Here is a 20685-nt window from a genome sequence, read left to right as displayed (position 1 = left end):
GAACGCTATCGTCTGATTCCGAACGCTTCTGTCGGAGGTCATCGTCGGATTCCGGAGGCAATTTTCCGAATCAGACGCATCTGTCCGATTTTGGACACTATTGTGTAAGTTCGCACGCAATCGTCTCGCTGGGCGAGCGCTCCTGTCCGATTCCGGACGCTACTGATTCCCGGCTATGATTTTCCTAGAAATCCGTCGACGTATTTTTCCGACAAAAATGAAGTAGGTGACATTTTCAAAATGCTCCTGTTTTCAGTGTTTTACTGTTAGCTCTTCTTTCAATCAAACCTGAGAGATACCATGTTAGTTGAGCGCCACTCCATGAAGAAATCCTCTCCTAATAGAGCGCTGCTTCAAAGTTGGAAAAAATGCAATGAACGGCACGGCGATTGCGTTTTCTAGACGGAACGTCGGAGTGAGCATGACCAGTAGCCTATTATTCGTAATGGGCTCCTGGAATGACAAAAGGACATTGGGTGCAGTCATTACCAGACCTCCGCCTCTTTCTGATCCTCATTGTTATACAAGAAAGATAAAAAATGTGACCCTCGTAATAACATTACTCTAGAGAGAGGGCGCAAAAGGATTTATACGTAACGCGTGATTTAGATTCAGGTTTTTTAAGTAAGCAAGCGCATTGCATCATTTTAAGGCGCGCGACGTCGTCCCAACGCGAGGTCCCTATTAGTTGGCATACGACTATGTTTCCGGGGAAACAAGCGTAGACAAAAATACATCGTTAGGCATAAAGAGGTATATTTTATTTGTCAATTCAATTTGTATACTATATTTCCAGAGACACATAGAGTTCAAGCATTAATTATTTACAATAATGACCTAGGAATATAGAAAAATCTTTGCAACGTCAATCTGTAAAATATTTTAACTATGGCAGTCATTCTTAACCTTCTTCTTGTCTGGTTCGTTTTTCTTTGAATACCTCAACAACTGGTTTTCTTATATAAGTCCAACCTTTAATATCATTCATGGCTTAGCCATGAAATCACAGCGCGAGAGGTACGAAATATATTGGAGGAAGTGAAATTACTTTCTACTCAAAAGGGATCAAAATATTGTTTTCTTCACAAAGCGGATTTCTTAACAAAATAATTCAAATTGTTAATTCCCTGTCATCTGTCAAATGTAATTTTGTTGTTGTTTAGTAAAGTAAGCAATAGATCTTTGACCAGTCAGAGGGCACGTAGCAGCACAGTTACTCAACAATACGCAACAACGTTTCATTTCATTTTTCATATTTCTCGGAGGCGACATCTGTAAGTGGCTTAAACGCTACATACGGTATGAATGCAAAGTACTTCAGGCAAGCAAGTACAGCAAAGCATGTCGATAGTATTATTTTACTTAATGTAATAGGAGCACACCAAAATATAGCGGGCTTGTTCTTAAATGACGTCGTCATTTTTCATCGCTGTCACATGACACGGTTTGCAACAAAATCGAGAGATTTCGTCGGTTCCAACTTTAACTCTCTGATGGGCCTGGTAATGACTTTTTTATCTTGAGAAACACAGCCTGGAGGACCGCGTCTGCCTGGTGACCATCTCCGGAGCAGCTGTAAGAAAACGAATGACACAGATACGAGGATGAATTCAATAAGCAAATTTTGGTGGGGTGGTAGCGGTCTTGGTATAAAATTATCTCTTCGTACTTCTTAAATGCTTTTGTAGCTGCACCACTAGATTTATATTCACCCGTTCAACGAAATAGTAAGTAAATATATTCTCCGCGTAGCTTTCTTACGCTCTTCAGGACCTAAAACTTTTACGCAGTTATTGATCAAATTTGGGTCCTTTTCGGATTGCAAACTAACGAAGTGCTAACTCATTGATGGCTTTCATTTTTCTTGCACCTACTCCATATTAGCAAAAACTTGTTCACTGATGTTGTGTTGGTAAATTTCGAACTGGTATTCGCGCTATTCTATTATTGAAAATCATTAGCTGTTATTCCCACTCGGCTTGGAATCTTAAGGTTCATAGCCAGCAAGAATGGACGGGAACCATAGAGGAAAGAACAAACAAAAGTAGGTTTGCAATGCATGCATTAAGTTCCTAATTTTTTTCCCTTTTTATTTCCGTTCCTCATTCTCTAGTCCCCATTCCTGATTTTCCAGTATCCATTTCCCAATCTGTTTCCCATATCTCATTTTCCAATTCTCCACTTCCACTTCCATTTACAAGCCGCGACCGATGAAGTTCCTTTGATAATCCTAAATCAAGCTTCTATGAAAGGATTAATCAGTTGCAGCAAAAATCAAGACACTGCTTTTAATACATACAATTTTTGCAGTTCAGTTTCAGCGATTTCAAACCAGGCCCAGTCCCTTCGTCGCGTAGCTCGGCTCATATTGACCAAGAACTCCACATGATGAGTGCTGACCTGTTGCCTAGTGTCTAGTTCGTCCTCGTCATTCACCATTTGATGGACTTTGGAGCCCAATGACTTAATTGTGTCCACCAAGTGCAACGTTTGCTGTTCTAGTCTAAGTAAAAGACAACCATAGAAGTAGCAGATAAATATTTCTATTTCAAGGTTTTGCGCCCTAAAAAAGCTGTCCCTCACCAAGGCCCCTAGAGGTTTTTCTTTAGCATACACGGGGTAATTGGCGCGCGGCTGACAAGAACTTATTCCATCGCACATGCTTGACTTTTTACCGCTGTGTTCACACACCCGTGGGATTTCCACTGCATGTAGCTCAGCGGTAGAACGGGAACCGGAAGTTCTTAGATAGCAATCTTCTTAGGAAGCTCACGTTACCTCTTTGTCCCAAACTCGAGACAAACAGACAAATTAATATCTTCTTTCTCCACTGTATACTTTCATTTGTTAGAATATTTTTAGAGGGGAAGGGATGAATTAGGGAGCACTAGAGTCACTGGCAGGCATGGTATAAAAGTTTCGAAAGTGTTAAGAGAAATGTTCAGGTACAGACTTCAAAGCATTTCTCACCTGAGACATCTCATCAAGTCCTTTGCTGCTAATGCCCGGATGAAGCCATTGTAAAGAAATTGTAGGGCGGTTAAGTAATCTTCTGCTTGGCAGCACATCCAGTGTGCATCTAACAAACTGTCAACTGAGATCAGGGAAAAAAGCTTCAGTATTGAAACAGATTTTTCTTGGAGAGGTAGGTTCTCGCATCAAATTTTGAGCGATTTTCGATTGAGTTTCGAAAGTTATTCCGGACTATATCAGTTATGGTAGAATTGGTCCTTATTTTCCTTGACAACTTTTGTTTTGATTGAGAAAGAAACTACTTCAGAAACTTGTACTCGAAAATAGAGTAAGAGGAGACTGTACTGGCGCGCGGGGAAGGGAGGAAATAAGGGAAAAGAGGAAAGTGTGAGGGATGCACGAGGAAAGTGCGCTGAAATGGTGTAAAAGTGCGATAAAATGTGATGAAAATGCGATAAAAGTGCGGTAAAACGGCGGGAGAATTGCGGTAAACTAGGGAGAAATGCGATAAAGGTGCGATAAAACTTCGGGAGAATTGCGGTAAACTAGGGAGATATGCGATAAAGGTGCGATAAAACTGCGGGAGAATTGCGGTAAACTAGGGAGAAGTGTGATGAAGCTGTGGGAAAAGTGTAGTAAAACTGCGGGAAAGAGGGAGAAGAGGCGGGGAAGCGCGAGGAAAGTGCAGGAAAAGATCAGGAAAAGTGGTTAACTGGTACGTGATACCTGCACACGCGGTTGCCTGCATGTTGCTGTACACCATGGAGGCCCGATAGAAAGCTTGGGACGCCTCGCGCCAGTGCTGCTCTCTACACGCTGCTGCAGCTGTGATACTGTACAAGACAACAGACCATGTGGTGCCTTTACTAACACTGGAAAATCTGCAAACACGAAAGGGAAAGAAATTCTAATCGTAAACAGTACAACGTGAAAGTACCGCTCAGTGGCTTTCATCTGAATGGTCACACTTCAGGGTTTTATCCACAGAATGAAAAGTTAAAACCACCTTGAACAGTATAATTAGAAACATCGCATATGAGCACTGTTAAGTAGCTTTGTAGAATAGACAAAGACTGGGGTTTCACACACCAACCTAAAAGTTAGAAGCACCTTGAACAGCTATAACAAAAAAAAGGAAACCCTTTCACCCGCAATATCTCGATAAAATTCTCCTTACTGTCTGACATTCATTTCTTATAGAATTTTTTCAGAGAATTTGGTGCTAGACCAAATGATGATCTCCTAATCGATAGTTTTCCCTATTCTCATCACTTGGCTGCTTGATATTGTATTAATACTGTAAGGAGAAATTATGTTTTGGTCACTCTTGGGAGTGAAAGGGTTAAAGTACTGCTCTGTAGCTTTCAGTTAATTGACAAGAATCGTAATAAAAATGCATTCGCAATTTATAAGAAGATACTTAACTCACCCAGCTGTTTCGTTGAGAAGACTTGTTAGAGAGTTGTACGAATCTTCTATGTCGAAACTGCAACAAAAGAAGAGTCGTGTAACGAAAGATGTTGAAGAAGAAACCAATTGTTCAAATTGTTTTGTATCATTACCTGGCGCTTATCTGGTCTCTGCGATATGCTTCGTACACATCCACAGTTTTATTGAGTAAGAGGTCTCGTGTAGCAAACAACTAAAACGTACAAAATAGACAAACATTCAAATCAGTCTACTAGGCGACACACTATCCCAGCAAAGCCTACTTTCCTTAACGCGTGTGAATGGGATCTCAAGATCTGCTGTGAAACTTGAGAAATAACTTCGAGGTTGCCTGTGATACACCAGCAACTAATCATAGAGGAGAGGCAACACTCCATGTTACTTCTCGCTACAGAAATCAGAAAAAGCATCGGAAGTGATGATTGGGACACCCACTTAACACACGACCTTTACGCTAACCGCGTTGTCTACAGGCACTTACTCCTTCAAGTTTTCTTATTTCTTCCAAACTTAGTGTTGTAGCTACGACGTCACTATAGAGTTGAAGCGCCCTTTCACGGTCTCTTAATTGAAACAGCCTCGCAGCAATCATCCTGGTTAAATGTAACAACTTGTTAAGCTGGTTTTCCTGCGAAAGTAAAGTTGGACAGTTAACCCTTTGACTCCCACGAGATACTAACATGTAACTTCTCCTAAAGATTCCGATATGTCATCTTACAAACGGGTTATGAGAACAGAGAGCTGATCAGCCAGAGGATGTCACCTTGACATTACAACATATTCCCTTCTCTAATTTACAAGGTAACGTAAGATAACCAGAAGGGAGAATAACAAATTGGATCTTGGGAATTCAAGGCGGATTAACAAAGAGAACGAGCGTTCTATGGCTAGGTTGAAAATCTGAAAAAAGAAATCTCATCTTGCGAACTGTTTTTCCGATCTTCGAATAATGAAACAAATTAAACAAACAAACATACAATCAAACATACAAAAAGGGTAATTGTCCTACACAGAGCAATAAAAAATATTAGCAAACATGGCGTGCGTGACTTTTTCAAACACGTGATTTGCACACCTCAGTTTCTAGCTTGAGCCAACGCTCCACAGGTGTCAACTCGGCCAATTTTGGCTCTACGCTTGCTTCCACATTGGGCGACTGGGGCATAGATGAATCATCTAATGAGGTTTGTTGCATCAGACCATCACACTCGTCTTCGATAGACGATGGATCCACCGCTAACATTCTTTCTTCTGTTCGGAATTTTCTAATGTTTTCCCTCAATCTCTCCGAAGTGCTCGGATCTCTTTCTCTCTTAACGCTCTTCCCACAGTTCTTAGAGGCCGGCTTTCGTTTGAATGTCGTCCGGCGGGAGCCACCCTGCCGTTGTGTACGAATTCTCAGAAGTCCTCCATCAGTGGAACTAAATATGAAAATATAAAGAGGTCATATAGCTAAAGCCTTAACACACTTCAAATGATTTATCCTCGCAAATTATCCCACGAGTCTGTCGCGCTGATACGAGTTGAAGAAGTTGCCTACTGCAACAGTCTCGTCCAACTTTTCCTTAGCAAGTTTCACTGGTTAAATGAAGCCTTGTAGATGGCCTGTTGAGAAATGGACTTTTCAACAGTTCTTGTCACACAGGCGTCGTGCGATGTATTCATTATAAAGGGCATTTGACAGAGCAACATTACCTACGCTACGAAATTTCGGATAAGCTTTCAAAGAGAGAAGGCTCGCACCAAAATGTATAGGCAAATCAAGGAAGAGCGGTAATGGGTAAGACAGATTAAGACAGATTTTTCAAGAATTCAGTTGAAGGAAATTTTGTAGAGGTCAAGCCTTTGACTGAGTAGAAATGACCAAGATATTTCCACTTGAAAAAACCTGAGGGATGGCTACCGCCGCGGATTAAAATACCAGTTTTAAATCTTAGCAAATTTAAGTCACTTACTCTGTTTGGTCTTTATCGGATTCTGAGCCTCTGCCTCTGTATCTATTCCACGCTACACAAAAATAAAATAATTTTCTTTCGTTTTATAATAGTTGTTCTTTACGAAAGAAAATGGCAAGTTGTCAAAAGTTGACTAGAATAGTCAACAGTTTTAAATATCCCTCTGCCTTACGTACTTGGATGACTTCTTCGATTTGGCCTGAGAAAATACATTAAAGGGTACAAAACTACTTTCTCATTACTGTACCAGTCCATCATGGAAGACGATTTCTGTTATCTCATATTCGTTATTTCCCACAAACCCTTTCCCCCTCAATATCTTATGAATAATTTTCCTCACTGTCTGCCATAAAATTCCTATGATGTCAGTTCAGAGAATTTGTAATTAGTTCACTTAAGAGTCCCCTAATTGATATTTTTCTTTATACTCATCACTTTTCTAATCGATACTGTATTGATATTGTTAGGAGAAACTATGTCTTGGTCATTTGGTTTGTCCAGTAGTCCAGTGGACAGTGCACTGGACTCCGAGTCGGACGACCCGAATTCTAATCCTGGCCGGGGCAAGGCATTGTGCCCTTGAGACGTGCGAGAAAAAAATGCGAGCTCCGCTTTTAGGCTTGGCTAAATCTCTATATTATTGTGAGGAGAAATTATGTCTTGGTCACTTGGTTAAAGAGTTGAGATCGGCGATCACCCAAAGGGGCGAAAGGGAAAAAAAAGTCACCGAGAACAATGGCGGTTCAAACTAAAAGTCTACAATGTCGCCACATACATTTGGATCAATATCAGTATCTGGGATATCTACCCCTCCCCTAACCCAACATTAACCTTAACTTGTTGTCAATTAACTGTTGTTGAGTTAGGGGAGGGGTAGGTGGGCAGTTGCCCAGATACTGATATTGATCCATACATTTAACATTGTCCAACCTTTGAGCAATCCAGTTTTTTTCTTGGTATGACACTCCTTTATGCTCTTGATCCAGAGTTCCTTTGTATCAGGTGAAGATGCCTTCAGCAGGTAAATTTCAGCACCTCCCAGCTTTCTCAGCCACACAGCCCACTTGCACGGATCGCTGTCCACTGATTCTGTTTGGCCAATTCCTTTGGTCTGGCAAGAAAAAGAAACAAAATAATTAATATAAAGCCATTAACTTCATGAAAAAGTAACCAAAACTGCACACGCGCAATCCAATGTACAAACTTAAGCCAAAATTTTCTAGTCTCGGTATTTTAGTTTAACGAGAATTTTGTCCCAGAATCTCAGTTACCTCTGGCGCTATGTTCAAATATGCCCACCTGTATCGAGATATTTTTAAGAGCGTTTCAATCTTACACGGTAGTGGGTTTCTCTACATTTTCCTTAATAATTTTGCGCAGGAAAAAAAACGCGGCAGACCATAATTGTCCCTTTTTGCGCATGCTTTACCCGTGACCGCTGCGCTACGATAACGCTGTTGAAATGTCGTCTGCATCAGTCCTTTTCGAGACCAACCCCCACCTCGACAGTAACGCTACAGTACATGGACACTACGGCTGTTCATCGTATCCGATGTTGACCGTGATTTAGAGGTCGAGAAACTTTTCTACAAAAAGTTTTTCTATAAAACTTTTTGTTTACCTCACTAAGCCATTTAGAATTACAGATATTTACCTTCATGCTGTGCATATATCTAAATTCCGGAAGACCACCTTCTCTTGTCATTGGCTCGCTAAATATAATGATTTTTTCAAATAAAAACACTCTTCTTTCTCTGCCTTTAGTCTTTGCTTTTCCATCAACCACCATAAACTCGTCCTGGACAGGAAAAAAAATATGAAAATGAAATCCTAAACACTGACAGATGAGAATAAAGGTTGGGCAGAACCACATTTTACCTTTTACCTGCAGTGAAGCTGTGCATTCCATCTTAATTTTACAAATTTCCTATACAATCTGACGTTATTAATCTATCATTATATACCAATCACAGCAGTGGAATTCCATCCAAATACAGCTGAGCAAAACAGGATATAGGCGATGCGTACTCAATCGACCTCATCGCCTGAAAAAGACTAGCAGTATGCTGTCGAAACGTCACGATCCACTTCCGAAGTGACCACATCGTGAGGCAAACAATTATATTTCTCTTTTGACGTGTTATTAGAATAACCACATCCTATTTTACGACAGAATTGTTTGTTGTTTTTCCTTTTATTTTTTATTTCATTTTCGCGAACAACAGTACAATTCTCACCTGAAGTAAAAGATCTCCTGTTTCCTCGGACTTCACCTGAAAGAGTTAAGTTCAAAGGTAACTAAACCCTTCAATTAGATGGTTTCCATTTAAGGCGTTAAATCTCAGTGTAGGGTCATGTATGATAGAAATGGAACAAAGACGGCAAAGTAAAGACGTCTTCTAAAGATAGACTTGTCTTGCTGCTTGGCGTACACTTCACTCGCTCACCTCGAATCCTTGAAGCATCCCCACATTAACCATGTCATTTGTTCGCTTGAGAATTCGAAGGGCAACTTCTAAAGCTCTCTGAGATAAAGAATAGAACAATAACTTTGAGAATTTTCTTGCATTGTTCAACGCCAGCGGACTTAAAGGAGAAATGAACGAGAAACCCGAGTTGAAAATAATAAATCTAACCTCTAGTTGCTTACAATCCTCTCCAGCTCTTTCTGTATGCTTCAGAATGTCCTGAAGAAAACCGAAGTAAGATTACATTTGTCCTAATGAACACCGATACATGAATGAACAAAACAACAGTTTTTTCTTCTGAGTGTAAGGAGAAATTCAAGATTGCATTGGTTTACTTTATCTTACTCTGTGATTGGTCGGAAAAAAAACTCGTGTCACCCTCTCAACCAATCAGATGCAAAACTAAACCTAATAGTGACTTGGTCACCCGCGTTTTCCCGCGCTTTAAGCAGTTCTCTTGTTTTTACTTTAAGCTCTGATTGGCTCCTTGTTGTATTTTCCTATGTTTTTATTGGCTAGTGTGGTTACGTTGACTTTGGCTTTACAGCACCCAATTGAACTGAGCTCTAAGATAGTTAATTCACGTAACACGTAACTTATTTGAGTAACTTTACATTAAAAAATATGTCTGCATTATTTTCACAATGAACAAACTATCATTTATACAAGGACAAACATTACCCTCAGACAGGCTCATTACTCTCATTGCAAAAACCATACATGTGACAGAAATAATTATGATATTAACCTTTAGCAGCAGTTGATATTTCGTTATCCTCTGAACAGGTTTGATAAGATAATCAGCCAACTGTAGTCTGTGGCCGAGTCTTTCCTTGCAGCTTTGGAAAAAGGAGTCCGCATATTTTTGGACCAACAAGTCCGATTTAGGTTTGTTTCTGCAGTACTCTGAGTATAGTTCTTCAAGTTTGTGTTCCTGTCATGAATTCAAAAATAAAATGGTTTAAATACGAGGTAATCACTTTAAACAAATGTTCCTAACCTTTGGTACCGATTATATGGGCAGGTTTCACTTGAGTGTCGAAAAACTAAAACCGACGCAATCCCAGCGATCAATCAAACAAAATCTACACTATCATTAGCCAATGAAAACTCAAAGTGAAAACGGGCAAACTGCTTGAAGCGCGGGGAAACGCGGGTGACCGTGATTTTTTAGTTTAGCATCTGATTGGTTGAGAGGATTGCGCGAGTTGTCTGGACCAATCACAAGGCAAAGATAATTACAACCAAAGAAATTCCGGATCACTCTCGACACTCAATTGGAAATTTCGCCATTTACCTATAAGAAGTTTTTAATAACTTAATAAAAATGAAAGAAAAGTGTTCTTCGATGGATATTATTAATTACCGATTCTGCAAAAACTTCACCAATCTTATCAGGCTCATCTTCACAGGACTTCAAATGACTGCACAATTCGCTGGATGGCGAGAATGAAAGAAAAAACTCAGTTAGTTCGGACTATAACTGGATGGCAATTTTATGGGAAAATATAAATAAGTATATTTCTAATAGTAATTTATATCCATGTATGAAATAGAAATGAATTCAGTACGAAATTTTACGGGAGAAACCTCACCGCAAAACATTTCCCTTCACACTTTCTTGGTTGTGGGAAGAGGTGTATATGGTATGTATCAAGCTACATTTTAACTTTAAAGTTGGTATGTGGACGTTATGTGTCAATTAATTTTTGTGCGGATTGTAGTCGCATCAGTTAATATCGTTACGTAGTTTTTTTCCTCTCCTACACAAGACTTAGAATGTGTTACTCCGATTATCTGCGGGATCATAACTAAACGGGAAAAAAGTATCCTTACCTTGAGTGCCAGTCATGAATATCTTGAATATTGGAAAAGATTTCTCTTCCTTTATTTTTTAATTCTACTGGTAGATTGCTTGAGGAAAATTCTGGTATGTAACCCTGAAAAAAAGAAATATGTGTCTTTGATCAGTCAAATGAGTGATCAAAAAGGAATTTCTCCTCTCAATAACATAACATCTTGATGCAGAAGGTAAATACGTATTGATGAGAAAGAACGAATTTAACAAGTTGGATGTGTAGTGTCTACATTTGGATCAAGTGGCCCATCCAGCTGGAGATTATTCCAGATAATTCCATGAAGCAATGAGAAGAATCCCTACTCCCCCCCTGGATGGGATGCCAGTCAATTGGAGGTAACCCCCTTGCATTTTATCGGGCTTCCTTGATTATTTGATGGTATTCATTTATACTCCTGGGTTGAGAGCGGTACTGTGAGAGAGAAGTGTTTTGCCCATAAACACAATATATTTACCCAGGTACGTCTCAAACCCCACCCTCTCCACTGGGAGTCCAATACATTAATCATTGATTAAGCTACTGCATCTCTACTGCTTGATTTAACACAAAATTCTCAAAGCTGTAAGTATGAGAAATAAGTAACAGACAATATGGAGCATTGACATTCGGATTGTGAAGATCCAAGGGTGCAAAATGACTTCAAAGAGCTGAACCTCGCTTATCTGATAATCACCATGTCCAATGTGCCATTGACTGAGTTATAAACATAAATTAAAACTCACTCACAACAGTTGTTTTGCAATACCATTGCCATGCTGTAGAATTCAAAGATAAATAAAATTCTCACCTTGACAACATAGCCAAGGTCTTGAACATAACTTTGCTCTGTGTCTATCAGTTCAGTCACAACATATCTGAAGTTTAGAATCAGTGAAGTGTTGAATGATGAAAAGAAATGGACACAATTCTCGCAAAATCACTTGATTTCCAACTAAACTCTTTCATAGTTCCGTTTTACAGTTGCATGCTTGGTTACCAAGCCTCTGAACAGAAGTGAGGCTATGGTTGACCTTGTTATGACACAAACCTTACTGCTTTCCAAAGATAAATTATTTTGTTATCATGCTAATTAGATACTGGTCTCTATCACAACAAAATCACCTTCAGCCTCACTCCAAACAAAGGCTTGGCAACTAAGTACACAACTGTAAAATGGCCTATTATACAGGCATTTTGATGGGTTCTTACCTATGATCTATGGGAAGACTGATGCATAGATGATGTCACCATTCAAAACAGTGCTTTTTATCATATAAAATAAATACATCCTATGTTTTCAGGGGTCTGTACAGTGATAGATCACAGAAGACGTCACTAAAAATGTGGTATGAATGTCAGTGACAGACTCAGCTGCACCTTGTGCACAACATTTTTGTCCTTATTACATTTTAATGTTATCTGTGATCTAGCACTGAAGTTACACACAGCAACATGAAATCTATTTGTTAAATAAAAAACACCATTCCTTATAACAGACATACTCTAGAGCAGAGTTTTTCAGATTCACATTTTGCTACTGGATTCATTTCTGCTGTTTACAGTACTGTAGATCTGGAAAATTCTTCTCTAGAACAATCTTAGTCTTAAAAACTTACCCTCTCCTGATTAGTGCCTTCTCCTGTGGACTCCGAGGAACCTCCTCAATAACCTGCTTTCCACATTCAACAACTATGTTATGAGTATGAACAACATTTTCTGAACCCCCTAGACTACAAACACTCAGAGAATCATCACTGTCCACTGTAGCAACTTCAAAATCCTCTTGCATGGCTTCTACACATTCTACTACACACATCTGTATATCATCTTGTGCAATCTCTGCTGCACAGGACACTGATCCTTCAGACCAATCTTGTACAACTGCTTCTTCTTCAAATTCCACGGGTGAACCAAACCTAACATCATCAGACACAGAGCTCTCAGAAGAGGCCATAGAGTGTTCCTCGACAACAGTTTCAACAGAACAAAATGACATAGATTCTTCTTGCACTACACAAATATTTGATTCATCAGCAACATGAACATCTTCTGATGCCTCCAGCTCTCTTTGATTAGTTCTCACTGACTGGCCATTTTGAAGACTCTTTGTTTCTGAGTTTGTGGCTGGATCACTGTCGATAGAAATCGTTGTCACAAGTCCATTTTCTTGAATTTGACAGGAATTTGTTTCACAGTAGCCATTCATTAATTCAGTCTTCACTCCATCTGATGTAATCAAACCTTGCCTTTCCTTCTCGTCTTGTTTAGTTTTATCCTTTAAGGAGTCCTCTCTATTTAGAGACTTCTATATTTAACAAAAAGAAAAAAGTTAACATTGTGAATAATCAATTCATTCCAACATGTTGTTTGGCTCGCCAAGAGTAGAAGTTTGAACAAATGAAGAAGAAGAAGCTTGAGTGATTTCTGATGGAGTTCGTAATTCTCCATGAAAATTGTACTTGTATTCCCATGGAAACAAGAGAAGAAGTTAATTTGCCTTTAAATGTCATGTACGGCTTCACTTCAAACATTCTATCATTTAAAACATATGTACATTGTATGCTCAAGGGATTAGTGAGGTTCCAGAAAAAAATATCACTGTTTTCATTCTCAAAAAAAAAAAAAAAATCTTTCCAGTCTAACCAATCTAGGAAAGCTAATTTCCTAAGAATTAATTATCAGATGGCTTATGTTGCTTTTGCTAAGCCTATAGACATGCCTTTATTAATAGCCCTTTGGCATGAGTGTTTCTTCACCCACAGGAAAGTATGAAGTCTTGACTAACACAAGCCAGCATGAGGTCTGAAAAGAGACTGGCACTGAGTACCAGACTCCTGGCACACCTCTCCTTAACTTGCCAAGAATCTTCTAATGGGCAGGGAGATGCAAGTCCTGCAGTGCTTATCACTGTATGAAGACCTCCTTACAAAAGCTAAGGAAAATCATCTGACTTCCAGAAAGGAAGAAAGAACACTGAAACCAAACTGTAATTAAACATGCGCATAGGTAACAACATGTAGTTTAAGTGAAATACATACCTGTCTACAAATTTCTTCCTTTTCCAGAGGAGATAAAGATGGTAACTTGGATTTTTCAGTAAACACATGATTGAGTTGTTCCTTAGCAAGACTGATTAGGGATTCAAAACATTCCAAAGCAGCTTCATCGTCGCCAACAAGAACAAGACCTATAAAATTGCACATGCATGTAAAAAAGATTACTGTGTTTACTAAATTATACCGCACAGAGTTTATTAATTAATGGCATTTCACAAAATTTAATGATGAGTGGGATTATAAATCTAAAGGCATCTTAATACTAAAAGCTTACCTTTTCCTGCTTTTAGAAACAGTGACATTGCCTTCCTTGGGTGCTGTACCTTACTCTGAAATGCTTCTCTCATGGCTGCATGAAACTCTGTTGGACAAGAATAATTTCAAATCAGCCCAACATGAATTGAAAAGGAAAAATGAGGAGAAGATTGAACTGGCAAATGATCTTCCTGTATCTATGACAGATTAAAAAAAAATTGTACAGTAAGCATAACAAAAATGGAATTTCCTCACTGCCCCTCTCGAATTCTTTTTACCTTTTCACTCTCAGGTCTAATTGGTCATTCTCCTTACTGTCTGCCACTCAATTCTGATGACATCTTTTCAGATAATTTTTTAATTGAATCACCTAATGATCCCCTAATTGATTATTATCTTTATTCTAATCACTCTGCTTGATGTTGTATTGGTAATTTGTAACGAGAAATTCTGTCTTGGTTACTTATGGGAGTTAATAACCCTTTAATCCTAAGAGTAACTAGCATCTAATTTTCCGAATACAGGACATTTCGCACAGAAGACTTTTCGCACAAGTTTGTTAGCACAAGTTTTGGACCGTTCGCACAATTCTTAGTGGTCATTTTGCACAATAATTATAAGTGAGAAACATCAATATAAAAGGTATGCTAATTGATACTGATAAGACATTTCACCTTCGCATGTCACTTTCAATAAGATCCAATGGTGAGAACGTAGACATTTATTTACATAATAACTTCAACTAGATCGAAACGCTTGTGAACACAATCACTATTCTTACTTGAAAAAAGGGAAAAAATCTTTCTCTCCTTGTAGTATGAATCATACCTGAATCAAACATCAACCCTTTAGCCCCCAAGAGTGACTAGCATCTAATTTTTCCTTATTACATCACCTCTGAATCAAAAATGAAAGTCACGAGAATGGAGGAGGTGATCACCAACTAAAGCAGCTCTTGATTGTTAAACAGATTCTCCTTGTTAGCCTCATTGAAAATGTATGGAGAACAGTTTGGAGAAAATGCATACTAATGTTTGGGTGTAAAATGTTAAGGTCATGAGAATATAGAAAATGATCACCAACAAAAGAAGCACCTGATTGTTACACAAACTCTCCTTGTTGGTACATTAAGAAACGTATAAAGAATATTATGGAGAATATACCAACTGATGTTGTGGTAAGAAGAGTTAAAGTGATCATTTTGTTACCTTGGCTATCCTTAACGGGAATGGTTTCTTTGTGTGAAGTATCTCCATTTTCTGCTGTGTCTCCATTGATGCCGCTCTGTTGATCTGCCTTGGAGAGAGGCTCATGGATGACTGGCTGAAATACTGTGCCGTGGAAGATGAAAAAAGAAAGATGTGGTATGGTTAAAAATGAGTCTCAGGTAAAATTATTTCAAAATTATTGGAATAGTTTCCTACTTGGTCCCAGGTAACTCATGATTGCCTTTCAACAAATCATTTTGCTGAAAAACTATGAGGTCAAGATGCATCAGAGGTTTTGTAAGCCAGATAAAAAATACACCCCTGCCTCCCCCCCCCAAAAAAAATTCCAGTGCCAAAAAAAGAATGAGCACCAGCAGTTTCAGAAGTTCAAGAGTTATTTATTTCAAAAGTTCAAAAGCAAATAATAAAGTTAACTTCACACTCCCTCTCTCTGGAAAAAAAATTCTACACACGATGGACAATATATCCAAAGTTTTCACTTTTGGAGAAAGACTGCATTCAAGCCTGAAAAGTCTTGAGCCCAACATAAAATTATAAACTTAAGGCAACTGACAAAAAAAGGCAATTCAATATTCCTTACTCTTATCTATAGAAACTTGATATGATCTAACATTTTTCTTCAACCCTTTAACTCCCAAAAGTGATTGAAATCTAACTTCTCTTTTTAATATCCATACATTGTCCAGCAAACAAGTAATGAGAATACTCATGCTGATCAGGTAGATGTTGTTTTCATGAAAAGACACCAAATTATTAGAACTAATTTATTAGGAAATCTTTAGCAGCCAAAGAGGAGAACATTCAGATCTTGAGAGTTAAAGGGTAAACCCACAGGAAGTAGGACTGTGGTTGTTTTGAGTGAGTGCAGATCAGGAAAGTCAGAAGCTTGTGTTGAGCGAGAAATGCATATAAACTGAGTGATTTAGTTCTTGCCATCAGAAGGAACAAAACACTTCAAGTGAGGATCAAACACAGCCATCTATTTTTACATGGTGACAAATCGGTTAGTTATCAGCAGTTATCACCTGACACATGTTTTCACGATATTAATTTTTTTAAAGAAGATGATCCTGTGTTTACAGTAGTCTGTGAAATGAAAGGGCATAAACTTTGACCAGAGTTCCATGGTTTTCATTAGAAGCATTAAGTTTCAGGAGAATATTTCCACATCTAAATGGATAATGGCCATGGTTATCAAAAGTTAGTAAAGGAATTCTTTGTCCTAACCAGAGAACTCTCTGATCTCTGATGCATGAAAAATAACCAGGTATTTTGGAAATTACTGACAAATTTTTATAAACACGATCAGTCTTTGACTTTTGTACCTGTAGCTTGTCTTTCATCAATTGTCTAATTAAAAAAGCTATTGTCTATGTGTTGTCTGATTAAAAAAGCTATTGTCTCTGTTGTAGAACACTTGACAGGGGAAGGAATGCACTATTTGAATTCAATTGAAAGTAAAGCAGACAGTATGAAGAATCAGTTATGAGATTCTTGGCGTGAAAAGGCGAACGCTTTAAAAAAGACACCCTTTCAATTGGTTTTTCCTTGTTTAACTATATGTAAAATTTGATGAGTTTGAATTGCATAAGAAAAAACCCCTAACTGCCTAATAACCATCATCAAATTAAGTCTGGTTCCCTAAAAATGATTGTTCGAATTTAGAACCAGCACCGCACTACTGACCAACCAGCAGAGAACAATCAGTTAGCCCTTTAACTCCCAGAATTGATTGTAACTTCGCCCTATAAGATCCATACAATATCCAGTAAACAGGTAATAAGAATACTAAAATTTATCAGAGTGAAGTTGTTATCTTGATCTAACACCAAATTCTCACAACTTGTTGTCAAGAAATTGTGCAGCAGCAAGAAGGGAGAATAAACAATCAGATCTTGGGATTTAAAGGGTTAACACCATGTTAAAAAGGACCTTGACAAAGGGAATAGAAATAATCCTGAAAATTTCTGTTGTGTCCACACATTTATTGTGAAAGATCTTGAATGTTATGAATAGGCATGGTTGAAAAATTAACTATAAACCAATACTTTTTCAATTCATTTAAACTAACCCCTTGTTTAACTTATTCATTTTCAAATATGGCATTTTTTCTGCTATTATTTGCAAACTTGAAAAACATTTTTTCACTTTGAGGAAAAATTGAATTCAGTAAAATGCTTTAAAAGGATTTATAAGGACAATAAGAGGCCCTCTCTTGAACAGAAATGCATGTTTGTAAAATTATATATATTGGGCTTGTGAACCATAACATCAATCAATATGACATAATTGAAAATATCGAGAAAAATATTCTTGACCCAAACCCAAAATTCAAATTCTGGGATGAACTGTCACAATCAAATTTTCAGAATTTTCACCCCTTGATAAGAAATTAAGATCAAGTCTACTTATTTCAGTGCAAATTCCTAAACATAATTTCCGTCCATCAATCGCGAGAACCTTCCAGTTACCGCTGTCTGCAAATTAGCATTTCAGATTTTAACTTCCTTTTGCAACGAAAACAATGGCTTAACCATTAAATATAATGTAAACAAGGGAGACAGTGTTAAGCTGTTATAAAAATTCGATACTGGAGGCGATCGCTCGAACAAAACTGGAAGATACTTAACACGAAATCATTTCTTAAGACTTGGTTCAATCATTTTAAACCCTTAGAGAATTTTGGGATAATTACGGCTATTACACGTTTCACCCCTTTGTACAAGCTAATTTTAAATACACATATATATACATTTCGATTTTTGCAGTTTTGATCGACGAAAACATTTGTGTGACCTTTCTGTTCAACCTCGGTCACTGAACTACAAATTAGCAAAAATAAATTTAAACAGAAATACCAAAAATCTCTCTGGTAATTGTGAATTATTGAGAAGTTCTTGTTCGTGCAGTACGAGACTGAGCATGACCTTGGTTGTATCATTCAACGGAACCCACAAGAACAAGCAAATAACATACAACATATATGTTAAGAAAGATAGCATTTCTCCGTTGCTAAATTGAAAGCATACTCAGTGAAAATTGTCATCAATTAACAAAGTTGTAAGTTCACGTAACTCTGTACCGTAGAGCACTGTTTCGTGATGGATAAACTTGGCTAGGTTATTTACAATTATTAAAGAAACAGAACCAAACAGAACCCGAAGATTCGGATTTTTTTTTAGCTTACCACAGTCGGTTCGACCGACAGTATGGAAGATTAGAAAATTTTGCAAATTGCTACAGATGGAAGCGATAAGCAGATTTCTCGTAAAACACGCTCCAAGGTACACGTAAGAAAATATATGTCGTTCATTTGAAGTACTTTTGACTGAGTAAGCTCAGCTAATAACATTTTCACCAAGTTATCGGCTTGAGACATTTTCGTGAAATTAAAGTGTTATTTCGTTAGAGTGGCACGTAAGTGTCAGTGGTTGACACCGATCCCAGCAATTTTCATTCCAGAGTTCAGAGAGAGGGGAAAAACACAAAACGTTCAACCTTACCGTAGGACAAATCCCGCCTTTGAGCGCAAGCCATTTCCTGCCGAATAGAAGCTTGCTTTTAATTACCGCATAATCCTCGCTTTTCAAAAGTTTTTGTCATCTGTGCGAACTATCATCGCATTTCTTGATCCACGAAAGTCTTTTCATTACACCAAGAGGCGCACTGAGTATCACAACGACACGAAATCGAAAGCCAGCGTGTCAGCCCACAGACAGGATACCAGTTTGCCGATCACTTGTTCTCGAACAGACAACCTCCAACTGGCCTTGGTTGCGTGTTTAATGAAGCGTGAAATGAGCGTGATGTAATCTGCGTGGCGTGATGGGACCGTGACAATGAAGGACTGTGCCTTGTACTAAACGCACATTTCCCAATTATTTCGAGCGCTGAGAATTTTACGTTTCTTCAACACTTAAAATTGTCACTTGGAAAATAACTCTGCATATGGCAATGAAATTTAAAGGTTAAATTTATGATAAGTGACAGTGACTTAAAAGTTGTCAATTAGCAGCTGTAGAGCTTCAGCGCTTCAGCGCTGATAAGAAAATATTTGGGAAACAAAAACGGATAAATAATAAATGAAGACTACGTAGAAAAATAAGAGAAACAGAATCGGTCTTAATACATTTTGAAACTAATTTTCCTTTTATTTTCGATAATCTACTGGACAAATTTTTGGTAATCTTTGGAACGAACGTGTTTATCGATCGCTATAAGTAAATATTATTCCCTGATCGTCTTATATTGACATTTAGGGAACGTGTTATTTTAAGTTACCAAATCCATTCTAAAGAAACTCGACATATTTCTTACAGAATTCACCGATCAACGTGTCTCTATGAATAAGGTTTTTAGGCCTCAGAAGTGTACTCTAAATTCAGATTGATAGTTTCGCAAGATCGGAGGTGACTAACTGTACTCGAAATTTCACGCAATGGACACGAACCAATCTAAAAAAAATTGACCAGCTGTTACGCGCAACGCGCCAAACTAAAAGAGAATGTAAATCATTTTTTAAAAACCCTCTCACATTGAAAAACAACTGTGATCAGCGCGCTATTAAGGCTGCCGTTCCACTGCAGGAGTTCTATTTGTATTATGGAAAGATATTTTACGTTTCTTACGATAACAGTATGGTACATGTATTTAGGAACTCACAAATATTCACCGAAGAAAACATCTGCGACCTGCGCTGCATGGTGTCCGTCTATCGCAAACATACAGAGGTTATAACGAACTATCTCCAAATTTTTGAAGTGATCTGAAACTGCTGAGACGAACAAGAGCTGCGTTTTAACCAACTTATCGACTAAGTTTCGAATTACGAAACACTTTCATATGGGTTTCTTGTGCTATATTTTCATTGACTTGCGATTTCAACGAAAAGACAAATACCGTCTGACAAATCAAGCTTCTAATGCATGACAACAATTGCTTTTATTTCCATTAATTATTTTGAAAGGGTCCAGATGCGCCAAAAGGTTTTTGAAAGCTTACAATGTAGAGCATTCAATTATCCTTAAAAGCTGACTCTCAGCAGCAAACCCTATTCAGCCAAAACATATTCATCACCCACACCCAAACTGAGACTATTCAACTTACCCTCAACTGTGCGTGTTCGGATATTTCCGTATACCGCTAAAACAGCACACGAGACGTTCCGACTTCAACCGAAATAGCCTCGGCGCATTTAACCATCTCCTCCATGAGCCCCACATGAAATGTCCACTCGCGCTCCAAATGAACCTCGCCGGCAAGAGGAATCTACTGAAGGTTCGAAGTTATATTGAGGTAACTGTACGCGTGAGAGCACTGGAAGAAGTGAGCTGTGTTCATCGCACATATTCGGGTTCTGCTTTTTGTTAGATTTGATTTGTTTCATTCTCGAACGATGAACAGTAACAAAAAAAAAACCTTCAACAACAAAAACCAGTAATAATAAAATTAAAAGGATGAAT

At 38.2% G+C, this 20685-nt stretch overlaps 1 protein-coding gene across 1 annotated transcript; it reads right to left on the bottom strand.

Moving 5' to 3' along the window:
* Positions 1-747: 747 nt before the first annotated feature.
* LOC131795418 (triple functional domain protein) lies at positions 748-19078 on the bottom strand. The gene is made up of 23 exons (XM_059112987.2): positions 18727-19078; positions 15203-15325; positions 14014-14100; positions 13722-13870; positions 12300-12988; positions 11492-11558; positions 10682-10785; positions 10212-10281; positions 9594-9779; positions 9014-9064; positions 8825-8902; positions 8615-8650; positions 8032-8175; positions 7308-7488; positions 6378-6429; positions 5498-5843; positions 4904-5050; positions 4536-4615; positions 4403-4459; positions 3700-3854; positions 2971-3094; positions 2300-2503; positions 748-1573 (listed from the first exon to the last, which is right to left on the bottom strand). The coding sequence occupies exons 1-23, from the start codon at positions 18758-18760 to the stop codon at positions 1483-1485; spliced, it is 3255 nt and encodes a 1084-aa protein (XP_058968970.2). The 5' UTR covers positions 18761-19078; the 3' UTR covers positions 748-1482.
* Positions 19079-20685: the final 1607 nt, after the last annotated feature.

Source organism: Pocillopora verrucosa, chromosome 13 (genome assembly GCF_036669915.1).
Source record: "Pocillopora verrucosa isolate sample1 chromosome 13, ASM3666991v2, whole genome shotgun sequence".
NCBI lineage: Eukaryota > Metazoa > Cnidaria > Anthozoa > Scleractinia > Pocilloporidae > Pocillopora > Pocillopora verrucosa.
This window is presented reverse-complemented; position numbering and strand designations above follow the sequence as displayed.